This window comes from Malaclemys terrapin, chromosome 6 (genome assembly GCF_027887155.1).
Source record: "Malaclemys terrapin pileata isolate rMalTer1 chromosome 6, rMalTer1.hap1, whole genome shotgun sequence".
In the NCBI taxonomy this organism is placed as follows: Eukaryota; Metazoa; Chordata; order Testudines; family Emydidae; genus Malaclemys; species Malaclemys terrapin.
The window spans coordinates 7,715,195-7,742,592 of NC_071510.1; the positions used below are offsets into that span (position 1 = coordinate 7,715,195).

The 27,398-nt window shown below is 44.4% G+C and overlaps 1 protein-coding gene across 3 annotated transcripts in view; it reads right to left on the reverse strand.

Moving 5' to 3' along the window:
* The window catches only part of GAK (cyclin G associated kinase), a 124,663-nt gene that overhangs the window by 51,207 nt on the left and 46,058 nt on the right, over positions 1–27,398 (reverse strand). For all 3 annotated transcript variants that reach the window (XM_054031398.1, XM_054031397.1, XM_054031396.1), the window contains exons 9-17: positions 27,110–27,222; positions 23,785–23,896; positions 21,289–21,412; positions 18,580–18,629; positions 18,341–18,489; positions 14,639–14,761; positions 12,296–12,429; positions 10,707–10,901; positions 9,390–9,507 (exon numbers count right to left, since the gene is read on the reverse strand). In XM_054031398.1, coding sequence (XP_053887373.1) covers positions 9,390–9,507; positions 10,707–10,901; positions 12,296–12,429; positions 14,639–14,761; positions 18,341–18,489; positions 18,580–18,629; positions 21,289–21,412; positions 23,785–23,896; positions 27,110–27,222 — 1,118 coding nt within the window. The remainder of the gene's footprint in view (positions 1–9,389; positions 9,508–10,706; positions 10,902–12,295; positions 12,430–14,638; positions 14,762–18,340; positions 18,490–18,579; positions 18,630–21,288; positions 21,413–23,784; positions 23,897–27,109; positions 27,223–27,398) is intronic.

A 27,398-nucleotide genomic window follows, 5' to 3' on the forward strand; every position in this document is an offset into this window, starting at 1 on the left:
TTCCTGACCTCAAATATGGCAATCAGTTAGACCCTGAGCATTTGGGTGAGACCCACCAGCTGCACACCTGGGAAAGAATTTCCTATAGTAACTCAGTGCCCTTCCCATCTAGTGTCTCATCTTTGATAGCTGGAGATATTTACTAATGGCAGTCGCAGATGGGCCATAGGCCACTGTAGGCAACCTCATCATACCATCCCCTCCATAAACTTAGTCTTGAAACAAGTTAGGTTTTTTTGCTTCCACTACCCTCCTTGAAAGGCTTTTGCAGAACTTCACTCCTCTGATGTTTAGAAACCTTTGTCTAATTTCAAGCCTAAAACTTATTGATGGCCAGTTTATATCCATTTCTATCTTCTCCAATTTAGCTAATAATTTCCCATATGGAACTGTATAAAAAAAAATCTTACTGGAATCCAGGTAGATAAGATTAATGCATTTGCTTTGTTTAGAAAATCAATTATCTTTTCAAAGAAAGATCAGATTGATCTGGCAGGATCTCTCTTTTGTAAAACTATGTTGTATTTTATCCCAATTACTATTTACCTCTATTTCCTTAACTACTTTTTCTTTAAAAATTTGTTCTAAGACCTTGCATATAATTGAGGTCAAACTAACGGGCCTGTAGTTTCTTTGGTCACTTTCTTTTCATTTCTTAAACGTATTTGCAATTTGCCAGTCAGAGTACGACTCCCGAGTTTAAGGATTCATTAAAAATCGTTGCTATTGGGATCACAATTTCATGTGGCAGTTCCTTTAACATTCTTGGATGGAGATTATCTAGGTCCCCTGACTTGGTCATTAAATTCTTTGAGCTAGACTTCCAACTCACATGTGGTAATTTCTACTTCCATATCATCATTCCCATTAGTCACCCTGCCAATGTCCACAAGCTCCTCACTCTTATTAAAAACTGAGGCAAATTATCTTTTTTTATCTCCACTCCATCCTCTGTGCTTTGCAGTCTCACTTCTTTCTTTATTTTCATGGCTAAAGAATCTTTTACTGTTGGTTTTAACTTCCTATGCAAGGTCCAACTCTGCTTGGCTTTTGGCAGTTCTCACTTTTTCCCTATATTTTCTGGAAACATAGCAAACCTAGGAAATCTGAAGGAGGAATTACAGATTGAACGAAGAATGTGTAGTAGAGAAATACAATGGTGAAAAAAATCTGAAAAACTAACTTCTACCAGTGCTGAAAGTATTTGCATAGACGACTAAATGCTTTTATCCATTATATTTGAATGCTAAAATAATTGTTTTCAGAACCTCCGTGTGACAATAATTCCTTGAATTCTGTAGGTAAGTAATCCTGAAATGTATAAATATTTCACATTTGTATCTCCAGACTTCACTATGGCTACACCAAAGCAGAGAAAGCTAGAACTTTTAGTAATTTGGGTTGAGAGAGACTTCACATGCAAGCTTTGCTTTTATAGCCTGAAAAATGTTAGCATTTTTAGTTGAAAGAAAAATCATGAAGCAACAATATTCTGTTGCCTCCTGCAGCGTGAAGAATAGTAAGGAGACTATGCACTGAGCCAGACCACAGATGGAAGCAGGACACTGGAATAGATGGACCTCCTAATCTGTGCGGGATGGAAATTCCTGGAATCCCACTTTGCTATTGGCCCAAATACCTATTCCAATGGTGGTCTCTGTGTTCTGGATATTAAAAAAGATTATATCTATATTATATATGAGAGAGACAGACAGACAGACACCCCTACACCTCTACCCTGATAGAACGTGACCCGATATAACACGAATTCGGATATAAAGCTGTGCTCCGGGGGAGCGGGGCTGTGCACTCCAACAGATCAAAGCAAGTTCGATATAACACCGTTTCACCTATAACACGGTAAGATTTTTGGACTCCCGAGGACAGCGTTATATCGGGGTAGAGGTGTATATACATACATACATACATAAGCACTATCACGTAAGTTAGCAAAGAGGTGTGTTATTAAGGTGCCCCACCTGATCATGGCAAAGTATATTATATGCCAGCTCTCTTGTGATGGAGAAAGAAAAGGAAGTCAACCGCTGAATGTTAAATGTGCTAGGATGCATGCTATCTAGTTTATGCAGCCGTCAGAAGGCTGGACACTGCATGAATACAGTGAGGCCAGGCACCAAAACAGATGTTGGGGGTGGGGGGAAAACATCCCTATTTTTAGAGATGTTGAGCATCCATAAAACATCCTGACTTCAATGGGAGCTACTCCGTGCTCTGCACTTAGGTCCTTAAGTGGCTTAATTTTTCATAAATGTGCGCTTTGGATAGTAATTTTAGGTGCACACACTGAAAATCATAGTCCAAGTGGCCTCATTTCATCTTAAGAAAAGGAGTGTCAATTCTAGCTAGAGTTAATCACTTACTACGTGCTCTGAATCCTGAAGAATTAAACAGTGACATTTTATATCTAAAATTCAATCTCCCCAGAACTGGGAAGCATGGTGGTCTCTGTTTCAGTGAGAGTTCAGATAGTCCATACAAGTTCAATCTGATCCTGTATCACAGAATAAGTCAGAAAAAGACGGTTACTCACCGTTGTAACTGTTGTTCTTCGAGATGTGTTGCTCATATCCATTCCATTAGGTGTGTGCGCGCCGCGTGCACGATCGTCGGAAGATTTTCTACCCTAGCAACACCGGCGGGTCGGCTGTGGAGCCCCCTAGAGTGGCGCCTTCATGGCGCTGAATATATACCCCAGCCGACCCGGCGCCCCCTCAGTTCCTTCTTGCCGGCTACTCCGACAGTGGGGACGGGGGGCGGGTTTGGAATGGATATGAGCAACACATCTCGAAGAACAACAGTTACAACGGTGAGTAACCGTCTTTTCTTCTTCGAGTGCTTGCTCATATCCATTCCATTAGGTGACTCCCAAGCCCAACTTAGGTGGTGGGGTCGGAGTGAGACATTGCTGTGTGCAAAACCGCTGATCCGAATGCAGCATCGTCCCTGGACTGCTGCACTAGTGCATAGTGAGCTGTAAACGTGTGGACTGATGACCAAACCGCCGCTCTACAAATGTCCTGGATCGGAACATGTGCCAGGAAAGCAGTCGAGGAAGCTTGGGCCCTCGTGGAGTGAGCGGTGAGGTGCGGTGCTGAGACACCTGCCAGGTCATAGCAAGTCCGGATGCAAGACGTAATCCAGGAGGATAGGCGTTGTGAGGAGACCGGTGAGCCTTTCATTCGGTCGGCCACTGCAACGAAGAGTTGCGTCGTCTTTCTAAAGTGCTTTGTGCGGTCAATATAGAAGGCCAGGGCCCTGCGCACGTCCAGAGAATGCAAACGTTCATCCTGGCGAGTAGCATGTGGTTTAGGGTGAAAAACCGGAAGAAATATGTCCTGGTTGATATGAAATGGAGAAACCACCTTAGGGAGAAAGGCAGGATGTGGACGAAGCTGCACTTTATCCTTATGGAACACTGTATAAGGGGGCTCGGATGTAAGCGCCCTGAGTTCAGAAACGCGCCTTGCTGAGGTGATGGCTACGAGGAAGGCTGTCTTCCAGGATAGATACAAAAGTGAACAGGTGGCTAGTGGTTCAAATGGAGGACCTGTGAGTCTGGAGAGAACCAGATTAAGGTCCCACGGCGGGACGGGCTGACGCTGTTGTGGGTACATCCGGTCTAAGCCCTTGAGGAATCTAACGACCATCGGGTTAGAGAATACCGAGGACGCGAATTCCCCTGGGTGAAAGGCTGATATAGCAGCCAGGTGAACTTTGACTGAAGATATCGCCAACCCTTGCTGTTTTAGGGATAGGAGATATTCCAAAATGAGAGGAATAGGTGCCTGCAACGGGGGCGTGGCTCGTTGTTCGCACCAACATGAGAACCGTTTCCACTTGGCCAGGTACGTGGTCCGTGTTGAGGGCTTCCTACTGCTCAGCAGAATCTGTTGGACAGAGTGCGAGCATTGCTGCTCTGCCTGGGTGAACCATGGAGCAGCCACGCTGTGAGGTGGAGTGATTGCAGGTCGGGGTGACGCAGCCGGCCGTGGTCCTGAGAAATGAGATCCGGGCATAATGGAAGCGGGATCGGTGTTTGAACCGAGAGTTCCAACAGTGTGGTGTACCAATGTTGTCTCGGCCACGCTGGAGCGATCAGAATTACCTGTGCCTGGTCTCTGCGCACTTTTAGCAGTACCTTGTGGACCAGAGGAAACGGAGGGAAGGCATAAAACAGGTGGTCTTTCCAGGGAAGGAGAAACGCATCCGAGAGGGAGCCCGGAGCTCGACCTTGTAGGGAGCAGAACACGTGGCACTTCCTGTTGTCTCGAGATGCAAACAGGTCTATCTGGGGAAACCCCCACCTCCGGAAGATGGAATGTATGATGTCCGGACGGATAGACCACTCGTGTGTCTGGAAGGACCTGCTGAGTCGGTCCGCTAGAGTGTTCTGGACTCCAGGGAGGAACGATGCCGTGAGATGGATTGAGTGGGCGATGCAGAAGTCCCACAGGCGAATGGCCTCTTGGCATAGAACTGACGAACGTGCTCCTCCTTGCTTGTTGATGTAAAACATGGCCGTGGTGTTGTCGATGAGAACTAACACACAACGGCCACGTAGTTGACTGAGAAATGCCTGGCACGCCAGGCGCACCGCCATCAGCTCCCGAACATTGATGTGCAGGGCTAACTGGGGTGCAGTCCACAGGCCCTGGGTATGGTGTTCGTTGAGATGGGCGCCCCAACCCAGAGATGAAGCGTCTGTGACCAGATGCAGAGAGGGTTGTGGGGCGTGAAATGGCATCCCTTCGCAGACCACATTGTGATCTAGCCACCAGGTGAGGGAGGTCAGGACCGAGTTCGGGACCGTGACCACCATGTTCAGGCTGTCCCGATGTGGACGGTATATTGATGAAACCCAGGTCTGGAGTGGGCGAAGCCGAAGTCTGGCATGCCTGGTTACGTACGTGCAGGAAGCCATGTGACCCAGCAGGGTGAGGCACGACCTCACCGTGGTAGTTGGGAAGGCCTGTAGCCCTTGAATGAGGCTCGTGATGGTGCCAAAGCGGTTGTCTGGCAGGATGGCTTGTGCACGTCTGGAGTCTAGAACTGCGCCGATGAAATCTATTCTCTGGGTAGGTTCTAGAGTGGATTTGTCCTTGTTGAGTAGGATGCCCAACTCGTTGAATGTGTGCACTATTCTGTGGACGTGAGCTTGAACTTGCTCTTTGGTGCGAGCGCGTACCAGCCAGTCGTCTAGGTACGGGAACACCTGTATCCCTTGCCGACGAAGGTACGCTGCCACGACAGCCATACATTTCGTGAACACTCTTGGGGCCGAGGATAGGCCGAAGGGAAGGACTGCAAATTGGTAGTGCACCATGTTTACCACGAATCGCAGGAAGCGTCTGTGAGGTGGGTAAATTGAGATGTGAAAGTATGCGTCTTTCATGTCGAGGGCGGCGAACCAGTCTCCAGGATCGAGGGAAGGGATAATGGCCCCCAAAGAGACCATGCGGAACTTCAACTTTACTACGAATTTGTTGAGTCCGCGCAAGTCCAAGATGGGCCGCAGACCTCCTTTGGACTTGGGGATCAGGAAGTAACGGGAATAAAATCCCCTGCCCCTTAACTCTACTGGAACCTCCTCTATGGCCCCCATAGCAAGGAGCGTGGAAACCTCCTGTATAAGAAGTTGCTCGTGAGAAGGGTCCCTGAAGAGGGACGGGGAAGGGGGGTGGGAGGGGGGGATAGAAGAAAACTGGATAGTGTATCCCCTCTCCACTGTGCGGAGGACCCAACGGTCCGAAGTTATAAGGGACCAAGCACGGTGGAAGTGGGAAAGACTATCCCGAAAGGAGGGGGCTGGATCCTGGGGGATGACTGGGGCGCCGTCCTCGACCGCACCTTCAAAAGTTCTGCCTGGGGCCTGAAGGTGGTCTAGGTGGCCCCTGGTTCTGGCCGGGTTGAGGGCCGGCCCACCTTCTTCTACCACCTCGCCCTCGCCTCCGGGTCGAGTCCTGTCTCTGACGAGGTGGGGGGGGGGTAGAAGCGCTGAGGCTGCGGCTTAAATGGTCTGCGCTGAGGGCCCACAACATGCATCCCCAGGGAGCGTATGATTGTTCTCGAGTCCTTGAGGCTCTGCAGGCGAGAGTCCGTCTTGTCCGAGAACAATCCATGTCCCTCAAAGGGCAGATCCTATAGGGTTTGCTGTAGCTCCGGAGGCAAACCCGAAACTTGAAGCCAGGAGATCCTCCGCATAGCGATACCCGAAGCCAGGGTCCTCGCAGCTGAGTCTGCTATGTCCAAGGAGGCCTGCAAGGAGGTCCGAGCCACCTTCTTACCCTCCTCTACCATGGCTCCAAACTCTTCCCTGGACTCTTGGGGAATCAACTCCTTAAACTTCCCCATAGAGTTCCAGGAGTTAAAATTGTAACGGCTCAATAGCGCCTGTTGGTTCGCCGCTCTAAGTTGCAGCCCTCCGGCTGAGTAAACCTTACGGCCAAACAAATCGAGCCGCTTAGCCTCTTTTGATTTAGGCGCTGCAGCCTGCTGGCCGTGGCGCTCTCGTGCGTTCACTGATGCCACCACCAGTGAACACGGTTGGGGGTGGGTATACAAGTACCCGTAGTCCTTAGACGGGACAAAGTACTTCCTTTCCACCCCTCTCGCTGTGGGTGGGATAGAGGCAGGAGTTTGCCATATCGTATCCGCATTGGTTTGTATCGTGCGGATCAGGGGTAGCGCCACCCTCGATGGGGCATCCGCTCCGAGGATGTTCACGATAGGGTCCTGTACTTCCACTATCTCCTCCGCCTGCAGGTCCATATTACGGGCCATCCTACTCAGGAGATCCTGGTGAGCCCGAAGATCTATCGGAGGGGGACCCGTACATGAAGTGCCCGCCACTGCCTCATCCGGAGAGGAGAAGGAAGACGCCTCCGGTGGTACTGGATCCAAGGGGGGGTCCTGATCCCCCTGCTCTTGGGCCGGAGCATCACCTGTACTCGGGTCTATGGTGTCAGGTGGCGTGGACACGGAAGCCTCCATGCCCCCTGGCGGAGGCCGAGAGATGGTGGATTCTGGGGCCCTTCTAACCGAGTGACCCGAGCGAGAGGTCGATGGTATTGGAGCCCCTTGCTCCTGGTGGTACGCCCACGGGGTCCAAAATGACCAGTGAGATGGTCCATGAGAGTGGTCCTCTGCCATCTCCTGCCAATGGCCCAAGTTCCGTTCCTCGGCTTGTCCTTGAGGGGGGTATGCCGATCTCGACAGGTCCTCCGAGGAGCGAGACACCGATCTTGACGGCCATGGTGGTGCCGAGAGAGATGAAACGATCCCCGTGGGCTGTGGTGCCGCACGGTACCGGTCCGGAGATGATCTATCTCTGCGCGGTGCCGGCGAACGGTGCCGGGACCGCGATCGGTGCCGATGACCTCGTCGGTGCCGGGAGCCGGATCTGGACCTCGACGAGGACCTGGAGTATGCCCGGTGCCGGGAGCGGCCTCTCGACGTCGAGCGTCGACCGTAGCGGTGCCGAGAACTACGTCTCGACGTTGATCGGTGCCGACGATCATAGCGGTGCCGAGACGTAGACCGGTGCCGCGACGAAGATCTTGGCCGCGAGTACGACCGGTGCCGAGGTGATATTCGGTGCCGGGACTGCGAGCGGCGTGGGGACCTGCTTCTGGACCTGGACCGGTGCCGAGGTTCCAGCCCTTGTGATGGAGGGCGCATCAAGGCAGGTTTCCCCCTTGACTGGACCGGGCGGGTCAACGGTGCCGTCGGTGCCAGTGGTTGAGGCGGTGCCGGCTCCGTGAGAGCTATCAAGTCTCTCGCCGCCACGAAGGTCTCCGGAGTCGACGGGAGTTGTATTACCGCCGGTCTCGGTGGAGTCGCTATCTGCACCGGACTCAACGGCCTCGGTGCCGGAGTCGACAGTGCTGGAGGCACCTGTTTCCGGTGCTCCACCGGCGCACTCGGCTCTACCCCCGGCACTGGGGGAGCCGGCGTCTTCGGCACAGAGGTCCCCGTCTTATGGGTTTTTTTATGCCCCGGGGATAATGACCGGCGTCGAGGTGCCTGCTGCGGTGCCGACGAGGTCCGGTGCCGGGGAGGTTTGTCCGACACCGCCCGCGTTGTCGGCATTGCTGGTGCTGCTGGGGCACTGCGCACCAAGGCGCTAGGTGCCTGGGCCTGGCTCGTAGAAGGAGTGTCCGGGCTAAGTGCCGCCTCCATCAGGAGTTGCCGGAGCCGAAAGTCCCGCTCTTTCTTGGTCCTTGGTCTGAAGGCCTTACAGATCTTGCACTTATCTGTTTGGTGGGACTCTCCCAGGCACTTCAGACAGGAGTCGTGCGGGTCGCTCGTGGGCATAGGTTTAGCGCAGGAGGCGCACTGCTTGAAGCCGGGAGCTCTGGGCATGAGCCCGGGCCCGCGGCCGGGGGAGAAAGGGGGCGACGACCCCCTTAGTCCCCTGGACTATTATAACAAATCTAACAACTTTAAAAAACTATTTAACTATTAAACTACAGACACTAGAACTATAACTATAACTACAACTGCGAATAACTAACTAAGCTAGGGAGAGTGGAGAACAGCTATGCCGCGCTCCACAGTTCCAACGACCGTCAGGGGCGGTAAGAAGGAACTGAGGGGGCGCCGGGTCGGCTGGGGTATATATTCAGCGCCATGAAGGCACCACTCTAGGGGGCTCCACAGCCGACCCGCCGGTGTTGCTAGGGTAGAAAATCTTCCGACGATCGTGCACGCGGCACGCACACACCTAATGGAATGGATATGAGCAAGCACTCGAAGAAGAAACATAATTCTGTTTTTAGCAGCATTCGAAACAAACATTTTACACAACTGTAATCAGACAGGCAAAAAGATAGCTGTTTAAGATTCTGTTTTAGTGATTTACTCTTGGCAATTGATGTGATTAGAAAGCCTGTATCATACTGCAGTTTGACTTTTAGACAGAAAAAAGTAACCAACCTTCCTTTTGGTGGGAAATAAAAACAACAGATGAAGACTCCTGGCTAACACACAAAGTTCTGATTTTTTGCCACTAAATAAGGAACTTTGGCAGAACCGCATGGAGAAGTAAGGGGCAGGAGCTCCAGGCATCAGACACTGGGGATAACTACCAGTTGTTGAAATGCTTTCTTACCAGAAAATGCTGCAAAAGGAGCAACTAACTGTACACTTCTTGTCAGAAGGCTGACCAGAGGCTGCACGTCATGACAGGATTGAAAGGGAAGGTTGAACTCCTAGCCACCTGAACACCTCAAACTCTTTTCTCAAAGACAGATGAGCGCACAGAAGGGGAACAATCAAACAATTAACAAACAACACAGAAAGAGACCATGGAGATTGTTCTGCATTGCAAAGAATAAACCCTGTAAAGGTTCCATTAAGTATGTCATTACCTTGGCTTGGAGTCTGCCTCCTAATGTCGACCTGGCATGATAGATCACAATGAGAACATCACCTTGGACTGTTATACCCAGTGGGATTACGGCTTTACCATCCTCAGTTTTGAAGTCCCTGAAGAAAAAGCACATCTCACATTAAGTTTCAAGAAAAACAACTGCTTTGAAATTAATGTGTTTTTACCTGTTCTGTCTGCTTACTCCAGGTCCCTCTAGGCAACGTAGAAATTCCACAACTTTGGTTTACTATGGAACTAGGGCTTAGATATTCAGGAAGTAACATCTTTTTTAGGAATTGGCCCTCTCCCCACAGGAGAGGGAGGCCCATCTAGACCAGTCTCCTATCTTGCACAGTGGCAAGGAATCAGATTGCTGTTACCACACTATTGAGCTGACCATAAAACTAGTTACCACACTACTGTATGCATCATAGCAGTGAGACACTGTTTTCCTAATGCCCATTCCTACTGCTCTCCTTAGCTTATTGCTCAGATAGATAGATTATCCCCCAAATTTGCTTCACACTCAATGCCCTCCTCTCAAGGAGGAGCAACCACCTTTTCCAGCTTCTATAACAGTATGTAGCTCTGCCCCGTGAAAGGATCAATTTCATAGTTGCAGAGAGCTGCGGGTGAGGTCTGAGCAGGCATGTGAAAGTTGTCAGGGGTACAATGACAGACCATCACGCTAGTAGCACAGATGCATCTGCACATGCTGGGTTCCTGAAAGACCATCGCTGAGCTGTAGTCTTCCACTACTTTTCCATTTCATTTCTCTGGGAAGCTCTCCTAATCCAGTGTGTTTAGAAGGTGCAACCCCATTTTTATCCCCCATTTTTAACTCCTGGAAGCAGGCCTGACCTTCAAATGTCAGTGGAATCTTTCTCCGCTCCTCCCTACCACCAGAGTTTGGGATTTGAAATAGACGATTATAATAATATGCTGCTGGTACCAATTCTCTTCCTGCCTAGGTTCCAGACTCTCCCAAAAGCACAACCACTAGGCACAACCTTAACACTGGTTATATCTATCCCCTGCACAATACCACAGGTTTAAATGCACGTCTGAATACTAACTGTCCACTGCTCTGAGACTGTGGATGGAGTTAGGCCTTCCAGACAGAACTTGGGTAGAGTATCACCAAGTCTGCCCTCAATGACCCCCAAGCAAAGGCAGGACAGACCTGTCCTTTCAGTGCAGAGTTTGTATGAGAGGAGTATTCACTGCACTGGCACTGTCCCTTCAGGGAGCAACGTTTCAGTATTAAAACAGCTACAGAAAGAGTTCAGACTTACGTTTAGGAACCTGCACTTACTTCATTTTGTCATATTCCTGTGAGGTAGTGGTCACTCTTTCATCCCCAACATAAACTTCACAAAAAGGCCTACAGCCATTTCGCAGTTTGCTGAACAGAGGAACTGGTGTCATGATAATTGATTTGATAAGGATTGGCTTGCTGTGAGGAATAATGGGTTCTTCTGCCATCATGTCACACATGTATTCTATATACCTGTCAAAACAAGAGGTATTCGTTCAGAAAAACAATACAGCCTGGAAATGCATGATCTGAAACTTACCTTGTCATTGTAAATATTCGATTCCACAATGTTCCATGACACCATTACTCATAAGCGCAAGGGAGTATATTTAACAGCACATTAGGAAACTTAAGTCTGATTTTATATATTTCAAAGTCAATCTTGCACGGAAAGAATGAAACAGAGAAAAGGGGAAAACAATCTAGATGTGTATGTCTAACACATTTCACCCATGGCCAAAGGAGAGTTACTACAGCGGTTTCCATGCACAAATTCCCATACTGTTCTAACTTAGGCACCTATATGGCCCCCCATCAACACAGTAGTTGAGTGCCTCAATCTTTAACGCATTTCTCCTCCCGACACCCCTGTGAGGTGGGGAAGTGCTAATATCCCCATTGTACAGATGGGGAACTGAAGCACAGAGGGAGACAATGAGCTGTTGACAGTCACACAGGAAGTCTATGGTGGAGCAAAGAATTTCGCCCAGCTCTGTCAAATCCCAGACAAGCATTCTAGCCTCCAGACCATGCTTGGATTCATCCTTGTCAGAACGTACCGACTATTTCAGTAGTAGGGCTTTTAAAAAATTAGCCAATTTTAACCAAGCCGTATCTAATTAAAATATTTCTAAACTGTAGTGTACAACTTTGCTCCTCTGCAGTTTGCTAATCCACACCCCCCCTTTTCAGACATCTCTTTATTCTGAAAGGCAAAGATTTATTGACAGATGCTCTAGTGAAGTTACTTAGATTTCAGTATTTTTACAAAACCTAAATACAGTCCACATGAAACACTCAAGTTATGCTAGTTGCCAAAATAGATGTTACAATGCATAAAAAGATATGCATTTACTCTTTTTAAAGGAGTATATATCCTCTTATTCACTAAATATGCAATGAGCTAACTTCAAGTAAGTACTTCTTATACTTTTGAATTCTGTAAGACTGAAGAGTGTTAAGACAGCTGGAACTTACGTCCACACTGAACAAGCTTTACTTTTTATCTCTTCCACATTTGAGGATATAGGTTATACTTTGCTTTGTAGAGAAGTATTTAGGACAGTTTTCATTTAAAGCATTTTACAACCTCAGCTTTCATTCTTAATGTAGTTCCAACACACATCATGTTGATTTGTTCAGTAACTAGGGTCACATGAATAACAGATTCAAAAATCTTGCAGAATTCAAAATTTACCCAGCGCCTAGGTGACTCATTTGGTTTTGCAAATGTTCTATCATCCTACCAGGCTAATTCCTAAATCAACTACCTCGTCCTACAAATCAGTGTGCTAATTATTTTTTTAAGTACATGCTCATAGGTAGATTTGCTTCAACAATGCTTTGAAAAGAGATTGATACTGTACCTTTTATGAGAAGGCCAAATGCCAGGTGGACAGCGTTTCATACTGAACATATAAACCGCAGCCTCCGCAGTAGTGAAGAGACGGCAAAAACATAAAAAAGAGCAAACTACAACAGCAGATGCTGCTCTTCCATCCTACAAAAAATTGTGACCTAAAGTTATTAAACCTAGTTAAAAATGTTAAGAAAATTACTGAAGAACATGCATGTCTACATAAGTAGCCAAGTTCATATCCTTTATTTCAAGTTATAAATTAGGCATAATTTAAGTTGATAATGGCTGGTTTTTGAACCACAGTTTAAGTAATAAAGCCTTAATGTTGTGGGAATGTAGCACATTTCTTTAATAATTAAAATTAAATGTTTTTAAAGATGAAACACAAAAGCTAAGCAGGAAATAAGGAATTAAGTGCTCATTTGAATGCTATTACTGAGTAGTTACTAACTTTAGCTTTATATTATCTCAGAGTTCTGAGTGTTCATTTTCTTAGCATCACTACCCTAAAGTTTTAACCACATAGTCTGGCTGCTGAGTGGGAGATCCATTTTAGGCACTCCTGCTGACAAGCTAAGGGGCTTCTGTTATGGCGCCAGCAAGTCTTGAGGTGTACAGGAATAACCGGCGAAGCCATGCAGTCAACATCGGCTCCAATTCCTGCCTGGCAATACATCTTTGGTAATTATTCATGTATTTAGAGGAACACAGAGGGAAGTTTGAGACATTAAAGAAAAATTCTTGAGCAAAATTTTCATTTTGACAGGGCAGGACATTCAGGAAATGCAACACGATTAAGACCACATAAGAGAAAGAAATAGCTAACTGGTAAACAAGTCTCTGATGACCAAGCTTTGCACTTTATCCAGAAGCCAACAGCCTCAAAGCAAGTTAACAGATTATGGCTACATTATTTCACAGTAGGAGTACAACCTTCTTAAAATACTATGTACACCAGCAAAATATGAATTTCAGCAGTGTAGGTCAAATATAGCCATTTGGTGAACTATTTAAACCGGAAGGCTTATTTAAATGAAATCACTATAGTTTTATCATCGAGTTTTACACATGATTATTCATTAACGATGACCATCATTTTGTCTGCATAAATCCCAAGTTATTAGGCTTTACTGCAGGTGAAACAGGTAAGGGAGGGGGCATAATGCTGAAGGGCAGCCTCCTGGCAGCAACTACATCCTATGGGCTAGAATGGCAGCTTCTGCACCTATTGTGAAGGAATGGTAGGGTCACTGGGTGTGTTATTAGAGATCCCACAGCCCCTCTAAGTCCAGAAGTTCCTCTGTTAAATGCAGTTTCTGTGGGGCAAAAAGCTTTACTTGAGGTCTCCCCATAAAGATTACTTACTTCTAAAGTAGCTGGGCTTATATTATGAAATACAGTGTTACTGGTTCATTCAGCGAAGGCCTCGCTGAATAGGTAAAGAAAAATTATAAATCCTCTACGTTAATCCTTAATTTTGTTTTTTCCTGCTCCTTGCATGCTGTTTCACCTCTATGGGGAAATATCAACAGAACTATGATCATCATTTAGACACAAGCTAGTTCTCTGGAGTTTGTTTAGCTCATTCGGAGGATGTGATCCAGGAAAGACACTTTAGGCTTATGCAGTTATTTAGAAAATTCACTGTATCTTCTAATTAAAACCACCAGTTCAGAGACTTCTTTTGTTTTTCTGGTTTCTAAACAGAGGAACTTCTAGTAAGACGAATCTGAGATCTGCATATGGCCGGTACTGCTCATTTCTATTAAAGAAGAAGAATTTATGCCAGTACTATGTGGAGTGTCTGGCCTGTAGCCATACCTCACTCAAGCTTTCCATCATGTCACATCTCAAACAGGGGTGAACCATGTACATGCATTGACGAGAGATCTCCATAGACTATTGCAAGAAATGGAGTTAACTCATGAGATATCGCTCCGGAGTCTGTACTGAAACAGTGCCTCTAGCATGGTATTTAGAGACACTACACTGGTGGAGGTACCATCTTAGAGGTCAACTGGATTCCTAAACACACATGGAATTTTTAATGATCACAGCTTTTCTTTTAAGAGCTGTGCATTAACTAATGTTGTACTGGGAAGTAAAAAGGGAATGTATTTAACTTTCCTTCTTCTTGACCTATTGACCACCAAATTGGTGAAAGTTACACCATTTTACCACACAGGCTCCTTTTCTTTAAAAATAAATAAATAAATTTAGATCACTACAGAATTGGCTTAAGATGGTAAAAATCAATGTTACTCGTACACAAGAATTGATTGATACTGCAATCCTTGCTGTCACCTAAAGCTGGACTAGATGAAAAATTTCAGATGTACCTACTACTTACAAGGCAGTGTACAATGCAAACTTTTTTGTGATCTTGCTTTAGCCATAAATGCATGTTCTTGCAAATGCTGTAAAGGTTTTGAAGATTTGGTGCACGTCTTGCTGGCCAACCACATTCAGAAACCTGGGTTGGGGAATGGGGTAAGAGGTAAGAAAATAAAAGTGACTACTACAACACTTATATAAGATATAACAACAACAAATTGGCAGTTCTGTAGGTAAATATTAAATCCAAGAACAAATTAAAACAGGAGCAGTCTCAAATAAGCTCTCAATTTGGATAAGCTCTTCTCAATATTCAGCCCCAAAGGTCCTTAATCTTGAGTGTTGTCTCTGAGTGCTACAGAAATACAAATAAATAGCTACAGTGTGAAGAACAAACAGTCACTATTAGATAATGGATGCAAAACAGCTCCCTTCTGGCTCATTCATAAGCTCAGAACATTCTTAACCATTCTCCTTTTGGGCTGAATTTTCTCATGCTTGGTCTCTGCTCAATAAAAAAAAATTAATTGAGAAAAATCCTTTCAGCAATTTCAGAGTTACAACAGATTATAAACAACCTGCCACTGGTAAAAACTAGTCTACATTTTAAAACAGGATTATAAAATGGGGCAAAATATGAAACGATGCTTTGTGATAACAAATAGATACGAATAGATGCTTTAAGTTGTTCCTCTGAACCCAACAAAGAAAGTTTTAGTTTAGACCACTGAGCGTGCTCAGGGATAGATTGATATGGCTTTCACAGAATGGATTGAACTTTGCTTCATCACAGCACATTTTCTTGCCGAGACTGGCAGGTGCAAGGGCTGCTGGTGGGACAAGCTGCACAAGGCTGTTTAAGTATCAGAGGGTAAATCTATGTTACAATAAAAATACCTACTGCACCAAATCTCAGAGGCTGGGTCAGCTGGCTCAGGTGGGGGGGTGAGGGTGGCTGTAAAATTGTAGTGTACACGTTTGCGCTCGAGCTGAAGTCTGGGCTCTGAGATCACCCACATCATGGGGTCTTGGACCCCGGGCTCCAGTCTGAGCCTGAACATCTACACTGCAGCCTGAGCCCCGCGAACCTGAGTCAGCTGACCCAGCCCAACTGCAGCTTTATTGCGGGGCTTTTCCTCAAGCATAGACAGACCAACAAACACTACGTAATCCTCCAAAAGAGATGTCTTAATGTCAGGGTCAGAAAAAATTGGCAGAACGGAGAGTTCTGCTGACTTAGGCAGGTTCTGGGCACCCAGAAACTATTATATTAGAATGGACAAAGCTATTACATTAGAATGGGAGTCAGAGTAAGCCAGGAGAGGATTCAAAACTAGCATTAACTTCAACTGTAACTAACGCAAAAGACAAGAAAGTTCGGAGAAAGTTTTGTATTGGTGGAGGAGCATAGGAGCGAGAATTTAAGCACGAGTTCGAGAAATAGCTGCCTGCCAGGCCTAGAGTATCCACAGATGAGGAAACATCCATTTTGCAATGGCTAGTAAGCAGAGTATTGAAGTTATAAGCATGTTGTGTTCCTCTGTGATCGTAACAACACAATGAGTCTCAAAGGGGAGCCTTTATGGACACTGAAGGAGTTTTGAATGCTGTTAGCTTCTGACATGGCTGCTTTCACTCAGCATGATACTCTAAATTTAGAAACTATCTTCTTTTTGTGTCCACAACAATGAATTAATGAGTCCAATTTGTAGCATGATTATATTGTGGGGATACATTTTTTGCCCTGCTAATGTCCAGAGAATTAAGAAGCATGTCCTTCAGGTGTATGAGGTTCAAACAAAGATGAAAAGGGAAAGCTTCCTGATTCAAGTGAAACAAAGAGCTTATTTTCCAGGATAAATTTCTGCTGTGTGAAGGAAACCTTGTTTTTGTAGGTCCTCAAATACCTCTGGCCATTGATGGGAGCCTTATCAAGATCAGTTTGAGCAACAGCTTTTGACAAGTGCAGATCCACATTTACCTTCTGACTACAATGGAACAAGTAAGGACCAGGTCACTGACCGGCTAAATTAACAGTAAGGGCTGACAAACTTCAGGAGGTCACTGATTGCTTTGGATTTGCCAATTCCAACAGTGCCTTCACCTGTGCCAAGATGGCTCGGGCTGTAACTGCATGGGCAACAGACACTTCAAATATGCATGCTAAGGAACTGTATATCTTATGGGTAGACTCGAGTTTTCTGTCCAGGAAATGAGATCTCTGTAAACTGCAAATGTGATTTGAATTGGAAACTCTGGATAAAGTCAGATTTTTTTTAGGAAAAGTGGTGCATTTGGAGGACCTTTCTACATTTTTTTTGTTTTTTATTTTTTTGTTTAAGTGTTGGAGGCATGTCACTGATTAAGCTCTTACTTTCAGGATTTTTCTGTTCCAGATGCATTATGGGTCACAATAATCTTGGCATTAACACTGTGCACCCCAGAAACAATTAGGCTAAGACCCTAAGGATACCTCAATTTTTCAGGCTTAGTCACTTTCCAGGCAGCTTTAGGCAAACAGCTCATCCTCCCCATCTTAATTCCAATCCTCAGTCTCCCATTTGGAGACAGAGGGAATTCTCTTTTAGGTCTGAGGTGCTACCTCGTATCCTTCTATGGCGAGGAGAGGACTTGTTGGAGGAAGGAGTAAATGGCAAGGACAGGCCAAAGGAAAGCAGGCCGGTGAAATGCATAGTGCTGGGCAGACAGATTTGGGGGGAGAAGGGGGCAGTTATATGGATGAAGAAGGGATGTTAATGGAGAGATCCCACCTTACAGGTTAAGGTCCAAGAAGGGACCGGGAATAGATGAGACTTCCAGACTATCCAATACTAACACCTCTCTGGAGTGAAAGATCTCCCTGAGGGGCTTGGACTCCTAGCTGTATAAAGGTCAAACCAAAGCCTGAAATGTATAGTACAGGGAGATCTGGGGACAGCACTGGGGCATGGTTCTGCTAGAGGGCTGAGGTATGTCAACCTGAGACTTTGCCGTTGAGCCAGTCAGACTGGTTGAGAGACAGGAGTCAAAAAAGGAGCAAAGAAGTGTTCACTGATACTTTACGGCCTACCTAGCTGGTATCTTCTATCCGGTTATGGAGTAAGTCATGTCCTCACCCCACCCCGCTCCTAGGTTCTGCAGAACTGGACAGGAAGGTTTCACAGAGACGGGCAGGCTGGGCTATGCTGCACCCATCATTTCAGGAAGCAGCAAGGAGTAGGCATGGCTAGATCGCTCACTTGAGGAAGGGCATCATTCGGGGGCTGGGTCCAGATGGAAGTCAAGAATAAGGAAGACCGAGATGAAAAAAGGAGAAATCCCAGTAGTGAAGCCATCATAAGTAGTTCCCACGGTAGGGTGGGAAGCCTCTGCAAACAGTTGGAACACAGATTTGTTCCTGAACCTCATTTACTATATCTAGAGGGAGGTTCTGGGTGCCTAGATGTTTCTTCAGCAAAGCTACCCCATTCCAGTAAGTGGATAAATCCTTCCTATTAGCAAGTCTGAACTGGTGGTAAAAGCATGGCACGGGTAATGTTGCCATGAGACCTTTAACTTTTGTAATTGCTCATTTGTGATTTTAACTATGCATCCTAAACATTGGATTGTAGAAGTTTTTAGCACGTAATACAACAAGAAGTGGTAGGTCTACTCAATTTATTGTGTTGAAAGACCTACTAAAGGAAAAAATCAATAGGCAAGAAAAACACATACACACCCTATTATGAAATCTTGAAGACCTGTATGTTCTTGGAGATAGATTGTAAACAGCATAGTGTCCAGGGTGTTTAGAGTCTAAAAATAACCGCACATCTTCTATGTTATTTTTGATGGCAGATTCTACACCTTCTGCTGGAAAGGACATCACTGAAAACAGAACACCACCAATGTTTCAGGTATCAACTTTTACAAAACCACAGTTCAAAACAATGATTAAGAAAGATGAAGCGATCATACCAGCAATTCTGGAAGTGATATATGATATATCCAAATCTCCCTTTGCATAACTGAAATTAAAAAAAACAAAAACACACCTCTAAGTTAATATATTAAAAAAATGAATCCATTCAAATGCAAATAGCAATGTCTGAAGCAGTAGTTTCTTCTATTAATGAGCTAGTATGGAGATCATGTTTCCATTTGGGAATATCATCAGTAAGAGCTCTGCTTAAAGCAGGAGAGCTGTGCACTACAGGATAAGGCAAATACTGCAAGACCAAATACATTTAACCAAGAAAGGCAGCTGTTGTGGACACTGATTAGATTTTCAAATGGAGATTTTTTTTTTTAAAAACAGACAGTTCTTGCACTTACACACGAGGAGGCTAACGAATCTTAACCAGTGCAGTTATAACATATGGTAGCATGACTAACGCAACTCACCTGCCTATCAACTTCCAGCTATTCAAACCTTTTTATCAGTATCTTCCTACGTTAGGTACTTCTATGGACATCATTACTACAGTATCCCAGCATCTCAATCTTTAATGAATTTATCCTCAACACTATGAGGTAAGGAAGGGCTATTATCCCCATTTTACAGATAAGGAACTGGAGCACAGAGATTAAGCAACTTGCATAACAGCACACAGGAAGTATGGGGCAGAGGAGAGAATTATGCCTAGATCTCCCAAGTCTCTGACTAGCACCCATCCTTCTTTCCTACACAGGCTCTTATTGCCTAAGCAGTAATTAACTGTTTCCCATTTTATGAATTATAGTCTCCAAAATAGAATTCAAATATCTAGTAGGTAAATTGAATATTTAAGATTCACTTTAGTTCCATGAAAAGTAGCCAGTATGAATTTACAGAAGATAGATCATTGCTAAAAATGAAAGGAAGGTGTTATGTATATAAAGCATTTGAATCGAAGAGTAGCTTTTGAAAGAGCTTCAAGACACTAGCAGGTAAGGTATCGTATTGTATTGTACATGGGTGGGCCACATAGGTAGTAAGCTGTTCAGTGATAAGTAAGCAAGCAGACAAGAAAACACTGAGAGTTACAGAAAACTAGATCAAACTACAGTTAGTATTTGAACAATTAGTTACAAAGGGGTTTAAATCTGTCTAGGACATGGAAGATAGATTACTGCCGTTACAAGTATATACAGTATGGTTACTCTAAAAGGGAAAAAAAGGAGACATCACCACAGTGAAGCCTTCTTGCAGGACAGAGAATAGAATAAATACTAGCATTAATCTTCAGAGATTCTGTCTGCTCCACCACTGAGCTCCTGGGAACTTTGAAAATAGGGGGCAGTAAATTTTTGTAGCACTTCCCAAACCAAGATCTCAAAGTGTTTTATGAAACTTGACAGCTCCCTTATGAGTAAATTCCTATTATCCCTATTGTACAGATTGAAGAACAGAAAGATCAAGCACAGATGACTCACTCCAGGAAGAGATCTGACCCAGCCAGGAATAGAAACCTGATGCCCGACTTCCATACTGGTGTTTTGCCCACAAGAACACCCTTCCTCTCAAAATAGCTCAGACAGACAAGGCATACAGACAGAGAAAAATGGAAATCTAATTTTCTATAGGTAAATAAGGTAATGAAGGCACATTTCTAAGGCTAGTTAAGACAGACTCCTCTAGACAACACTTGATTGATCATTTACTGACTGTCTGCTCTAGATGATCAAGCAGTGTTCATTTGACCTTCAACATGGATCAATCCACCCAGGTGCTGAAAGGGGAAGTGTTCTAGCCATACCAATATTTATGCCTTTTTCTGGTGGAAGTAGCCCACTAGTCAGTCCTCATGCATAGTGGGAAACCTAACACGAAATGAACAGGGTGGATAAAAATCAATGATTTAAAAAAAAAAAAAAAAAAAAAAAAAAAAAAAATCGGATTTTTGTATTTAAATCGGATTTTTTTGATAAAATGCTTTGAGGAAAAAAGCAATCTAAATATAGTTTTAATTAAGATACATTATAGTTCAAAGATATCATCATGGAATAGGGATTATAAATTCTAATTCTATAGTAGGAGACAATATATTCATGTAAGGTTTAAGCAAAGTTTTGTAAATGAATTCCAATAGTTCATGGATTAGGGTCCCAATTTTATGGGGCTCCAGGGGCTTCTGTATAGATTATTTAGGTTAATCTTTCTATCTACCCAATGGGACTCAGTGCTCAGTCTAGAAGATACCATCAGAGATGCTTAGTTTCGCAGTTCTCAAACTGTGGATTTGTCTCTCCAGAGATAACATGCTTGTTAACAGCCTAAATGTTTTTAAATAAATAAATAATATATAGAGGTGAGAAATAACAGACCTCAACCCTATTGTCCCTCTGCAAATTTGTGTACACAGAGTCAAGTATGTGAGCTCTGATTATTAGTAATGGGCAAAGCAAGGAGGCTGTCTGTCCAGGTGCCCTACTTGGGGGAATTCTGCTGTACATTGCAGGAAACCATTCTACAGTGACTTAAAGATTCATTTAATTTAAAATGCTCTTTTCCAATTCTAACTCCTACGACATAGTTACCATAGTGATTTTTACATGAGTTCATAGTGATGAAATTTTAAATGGAACACTACATACTGGCATATTTGGTCTCATATCAGCACCAGCAGGAAGCGTTTTGGAGTTTCAATAGGACACTTCTGACTTTCCCTTTTAGAAATTATCAACACTGATGTTCTTCCTACTTACTTGGCCACAGACTGGATCACTTTAGAAGAAGTATCCTTGATGTTTGTGAAAAACCGTTCTGTTCCACCTTTGAGAATATCAAAGAACCCTCCGTAAGACTGGTCAAGTTCTGCAACTGTCAGGCCTAGAATTAAAAAGCAAATCTAAAGTTACAATTTAAAATAAAACAAGGAATGTAATGGAACTGTGCTCAAATTTCTCTTCACAAGGCAAAATCAAACTGAACTGCCAACAACTTAAGCTGTACAAAAACAGGATCAGCCTTCCCGTCATGCTCAGTCCCAGAACAAAGCTTCCAACTTCTGAAGAACAAACTACACAACAGTATTTTTCCATGTTCCCAACTACGGTGGTAAACTAGAATAGTCTACAGGTATTATTACATTTATAAAACATGTAACAAACCATTTTACATCTCTTTATGAAGGAAAGACAGACCACCAAGTGTCTGGCTGTATGCATTTCTGTCATATCACTGTTTAAATCAGGGGCTCAAAGTCCCAGCCTACGGGCCAGCTGCGGCCCAAGAACCTCCCCACTGCAGCCCACGGAGGAGACACCTGCAGCCACGCTGCCAGCAATGTCTGCTGCAGGTGCCGCCCTCGCAGCTCCCATTGGCTGGGGGAAGAGGGACAGCGATACCATCACTAGTTGCCGGGCAGAGTCAGCCATGGAGGCAGCATCATTAGTTGCCGGGCACAGTCAGCCATGGAGGCAGTGTTCCTTTTTCCCCCCACAATTAATATAAACAAGTCAAAATACTGAACACAGCTATCTGACGCACACCTTGCTGCATCCTGTAGGTTTCAACTGCTCAGTCACTGAGGCCAAACATCAACAAACTGACAGAACTGAAGCATTGCCAGGTGTCTGGCAAACACTAAAAACTCTCTGGCAGGCGAAGAAGTTGCATGACAGTTTTATTATTTCTGAGAAATTCGAAATAAAAAACAATATAAACATTTTCTTTTCTGACCACTATCTTCAGTGACATTATTGGCCCGCAGGGAGGGTTTGAGGACTGGCCCTGGCCCTAAGGTAAATTGAGTTTGAGATCCCAGGTTTAAATTGTGGCATGCTGCCTTTCTATTTAGTGCCATCATCCTGATATGCAGCATACCACTGAAAGCTACTTGACTGTACGTAGTACATTTTACAGCCATTTCTGGTTTTATCTCGGAAAGTTACATTTGTTACCGATTTCAGAGTAGCAGCCGTGTTAGTCTGTATCCGCAAAAAGAACAGGAGTACTTGTGGCACCTTAGAGACTAACACATTTATTAGAGTATAAGCTTTTGTGGGCTATAGCCCACTTCTTTGTTACCGGGATCACTAACATTTCCTTTTATCATCATCTGCTGGACTACAGCCTGTTAACATTATTGTGTAATACATTAAAAAGAGTCCTCTTTGACCCTGCGTGAAGCAGATGGTCAGACAAGCATTTGAAAACACAATCCTGTTATGAAAGAAGATTCATCCCACAGAGAATAAAGTGTGGACAGTATTACTAAAGTATTTTATTGGTAGTATAAATTTACCTCATTTTAAAGTTCTCCCTTCAGGTAAATTAATATTTGAATATATACTTTTCTCTCATGAGCTGCACAGAAGGCATGAATAAAATAACTTAAATCAAAGAGGAGAAAAAATTGCATGCAGTAAAATGATTAACATTTCCAGTCTTTCATTTTAGGTGAAATATATCCAGTTCCTTGAAGCATTTATGCTCATGAAGTTAACAGTTTAATATTTAGCCGTGAAATCACACAGGACAGAAACTGTTATTTCAGTTAACAAGATTATACCTATTGGACACAAAAAAGGATGTTTTGACTAAGACCAATTAATAGGTTACTTTGAAGAACTGAAGTTCAACCAAAGTAGGCTATTATCTGTTTTTAGCATAATATATTTATAAAGTGGAGGTTTCTATTTGAGTTTGTTTTTTGGAAAAATGACATTTCTGATCCTTAACCAATCTATGTTTATGTTCTTATAGCATATTCCAAATTTTATATGAATCTTTAAGTGCTGCCTTTTCCTTAGCTGCTACAATTTGTATAAATTGATATTCATTGTACAGATAAGTCATTTTCATCTAAGTGTTTTATTCCACAGGTTAACAATGTCATTTGGTATCAGCTGTTGCACTTTAGCAAACAGTCTTTTCTCTTTTCTTGTGAGAAGAACGTAGGGAGTAAATTTTTACATTTGCCATATATAAACATGAAGTCTATTCTGAAGAAGGTGGAATCAATCTACAAATGTGAAGGCCTTCACAAGAACTATATAAGCATGCTTAACAATAATCACTTAACCTAAGTGGTTTTCATAAAGCAAGATACTGAATAGCAGTATCATCAGGAGAAATGAGTATTTTTGCTAAGGAAGTTCATTTAAAATTTCAAGCCCCCCCAGAAGTTTTCACATACCATAAGCACAACTAGTTTGTATTCAGATGGTGTGTGCAGAGATGCCTATCACTGTACATACCTGCATTGTACATATTGTTGAGCTGTCCCGCAGGCTTGGAGCCCTGGGGCACCAAACTTGTAGACATTCTAGGCACAGCATTGTTTCCATAGCCTCCATTTTGTTCCAGGAGCTGCAAAGAATCATATCCATCAGGAGAAATTTTTTTTAAGTTTGTATATAAACACTGCATTGGCAAAGGACAGTTACAAAACTTAAGTTGCCCGGTCCTCACTGTTTAACCCTGAATGGCTGTTTAAACTACTGAAAGGACAAAAAAGTTTCATTAGTTTTATTTCAGTGCATTAGGCACCATGAGAAACAGGTGCAATATTCTTTAGTTCAGCTTTCAGCCCAGGTTTTTCTGGCTGCTCTGGTACATTGTTACTGCTCAAAGTCAGTAGTAAAACTCGAGGATGAATGGAAGGAGTATCAGGATCTTGGCAGGAAAATCTCCCAGGTGAACTGCTGAAATACGGATACTATGAACTCAACATGTTAGCAATAAGGTGGCTGCCTTGCAAACCTATCCCTAATTTTTCTAAATCAGAGCTAAACTTACCCACAAAGACTAAACTTTCTTCTACAACACAGATGAAAAAGGAAAGGCTAAGAAAGATGGCCCAGCTTTAGAAGAGTGATATGGCAATTTACTCCAGAGCAGTGATACTCAGACCTCAGTGGTTCAGGAGCCAAATTACGATCAACATTCCCCAGAAGAGCCACAGGAGTGTGAATTCATTGTTTCACTTATTTTTATATACATCTCACAGCAAAATGACTGACCAAGTATTCGACAATTGGTTAATAACATAGAAAAGTCATCTTGATTGGTTAATAACTTAGACTGGTTAATAATTAAATCATTCAGTGTTTTAATATCACGTGTTGCAAAGAGGTACGGGAGATACAATAAGGAGCCACTTGCGGCTCCCGAGTATCGCTGCTCCAGAGCAAAGGACAGGCAACAAACGGGACAGCCATACTTGAGCAGAATCCTACTCCCATTTCTAGACAAGGGTGCAGAAACTTCCAGAGCTTCCTTCTCTCCCGCTTCCCCTACAGCAAGAAACACTCCTCATGAAAAAAGTGTGACCCCCAAATAGGAGACAAAAAAAGCAGCAAGTTTTATCTAGCAAGACAAGCTTCTGTAGCCCACATTACATGTTTCAGTTAGGTCGCTGCATCTCAAGGAGGAACACGGACAGAAGCGTACCCTAGACAGCCACTATACTAGTGAGTTTCAGAGTTGGCATGAGGGATTATTTGAACACCAGGAAGTAGGGCACTTAGATTGCAATGTTTGGGGACACATGCCTAATGTCCAAATTACGCTTGGATGAGCCATTCACCTAGGCAGAAATAGAGGGGTACCACATGAATGCAGATATGGCCAAAGACACCAAGGGAGACTGCTTAAAAACGGAAGATGGGAAAAGGACACAATGTTGAAAACAACAAGCACTTCCCAGAGAAGAAGGGGAATCACCAGATGAAGCACAAACAGGTAGACTGGGCTGCACACAGTCTCCTTGGCAGGAAGGGGGAAGCATAAAATACACTGTTACCAAGGCCAGAAATCTGAACCCATATGCAGCTGCTACATTATTTTGGATCCAACCCATAAACTTACCAAGTGTAAACTTGCAAACAGGAATGTAACTGTAGCTGGTAAAAAGAGGTTTCTTGGGAAAGCTAACCCCAAAGCTTGGGAGACACAAAAGGGCTTGCCAACCAAGAGTTAAGGACCAACAGCAGCCGCTACTGCAGAATCCCATTCATACAGAACGAACAGTGGCAGGTCTACACTACAGCTTAAGTCGATCTAACTCATGTCACACAGGGATGTGAAAAAGACACCCCCCCCCCCCCGAGCGATGCAAGTTACAGCGAAACTAAGCACTGTCCACACTGGTGCTATGTCAGCAGGAGACGCTCTCCCATCAACATAGCTTCCACCTTTTGCAGAGGTGGAGTCATTTATGCCGACAGGAGAGCTCACCCATTGGCACAGAGCATCTTCACCACATGCACTGCAGCTGTACCAATGTAGCACTTCTAGTGTAGACCTGCCCTTGGTTAAACCAGTGCAGTAAAACTAATGCAGCTGTGTGAATTCTTACTTCAGTTCTGCAAAGTTTAAGGTTTTGTTTCTTTTACAGACAGCAGCAAAAATCACAACAGTTCAAAAGGCTCGTCTGCTTGCAGAGTTGCACCAGTTCAATTGAAGGTAAGATTAACTAAATCTATTTACTTAAATCTGTGCAAAAGGACACTCAAGTCAATTAGGAACAGGTTTAAGAAACTGAAATAAGCAACCCTTAAACCAAAGTAAAAGTCCACACAGGCATTTGCATTAACTAGGGTTACCATCCATCCGGGTTTCCCCGGACATGTCGGCTTTTTTAGCTTTAAATGGCCGTCCGGAGGGGGGATTTCTAATAAGGTAGAAATGTCTGGGATTTCCCCCTTCCCCTCATGCAGAGTGCGGTGTGGCTGATTGGACGGCTGTGCCTGATTGAAAGCCGCTTGCAGCCACTGGGACCTCTAGCAGCCAGAGTCCCTCCCCCTCAGAGCAGCACCTTATTTGTTTGGCTGCACGTGGAGCTCGCAGCTCTCCCTCGGCCTGGGGGGGGGGGGGGCAGGCAAGGGACAGAGGGTTAGATTGGTCGGGGGTTCTGGGGGAGCTGTCAGGAGAAGGGGTTGTAGAGAGCAGTTGGGGGACAGGGAGCAGGGAGACTTAGATGGGGGGTGGGGTCCTGGGGGCAGTTAGGGTGGGGGGGGACAGGTAGGGGGATTCTGAGGGGGCGGGGCTGGGGCAGGGCTAGGGCGGCACACCGTGTCCTCTTTTTTGATTGTTGAAATATGGTAACCCTACATTAACTGTACCAGTTTAATTAAGCTGTTGTGAATTTGTGTAGGCCTAAATTCCCTAAATTCATTGTCCCATATTAAACTCCCCCCCCCCCCCTACGCGCACACCCTCACAACCACCAATTCTCAGGTCAATTTCAGTCACATCTGACATGTGACACTGAAGATCTACCTCCAGAAGGAATGCTGTTGAGAGGAAGATGCTTCCAAGAGTCTGACAATAAGCAGGAAGAACCATCGTTGGTTTCCTTTTAACATATTCGGATGAGAAAGACCTTTGAGGCTGGGATTTTCAAGCCATTGTAAGTGAGTTATGCATCCAAACCCCATTGAATCTCTATTGAAATTAAGCACCTAAATCCCTTAAACTCATTTGAAAATCTCACTGCAACCATTTTGACAGCCGTTTCAAAGTTCCTATTGATGGAAGGTGGGGAAGAGAAGGATTATACTCTTTGTAGCCCTCCCGTACCTCTGTGATGGGAGATTTAGGATTCACGTTCCTGGCAGCCGCAATCTCCTGCAGCTGATTCACAAGTTCAGTGATTGACAACCTCTCCTCTGGGTTCACCTTCAAAGTGGAACCTAAAAAAAGGCAATTTAGACATTACAACATAGAATCATCGAATATCAGGGTTGGGAGGGACCTCAGGAGGTCATCTAGTCCAACCCCCTGCTCAAAGCAGGACCAATGCGTGACCTTAAAAACCTCTAAGGAAGGAGTGTCCATCACCTCCCTAGGTAACCCATTCCAGTGCTTC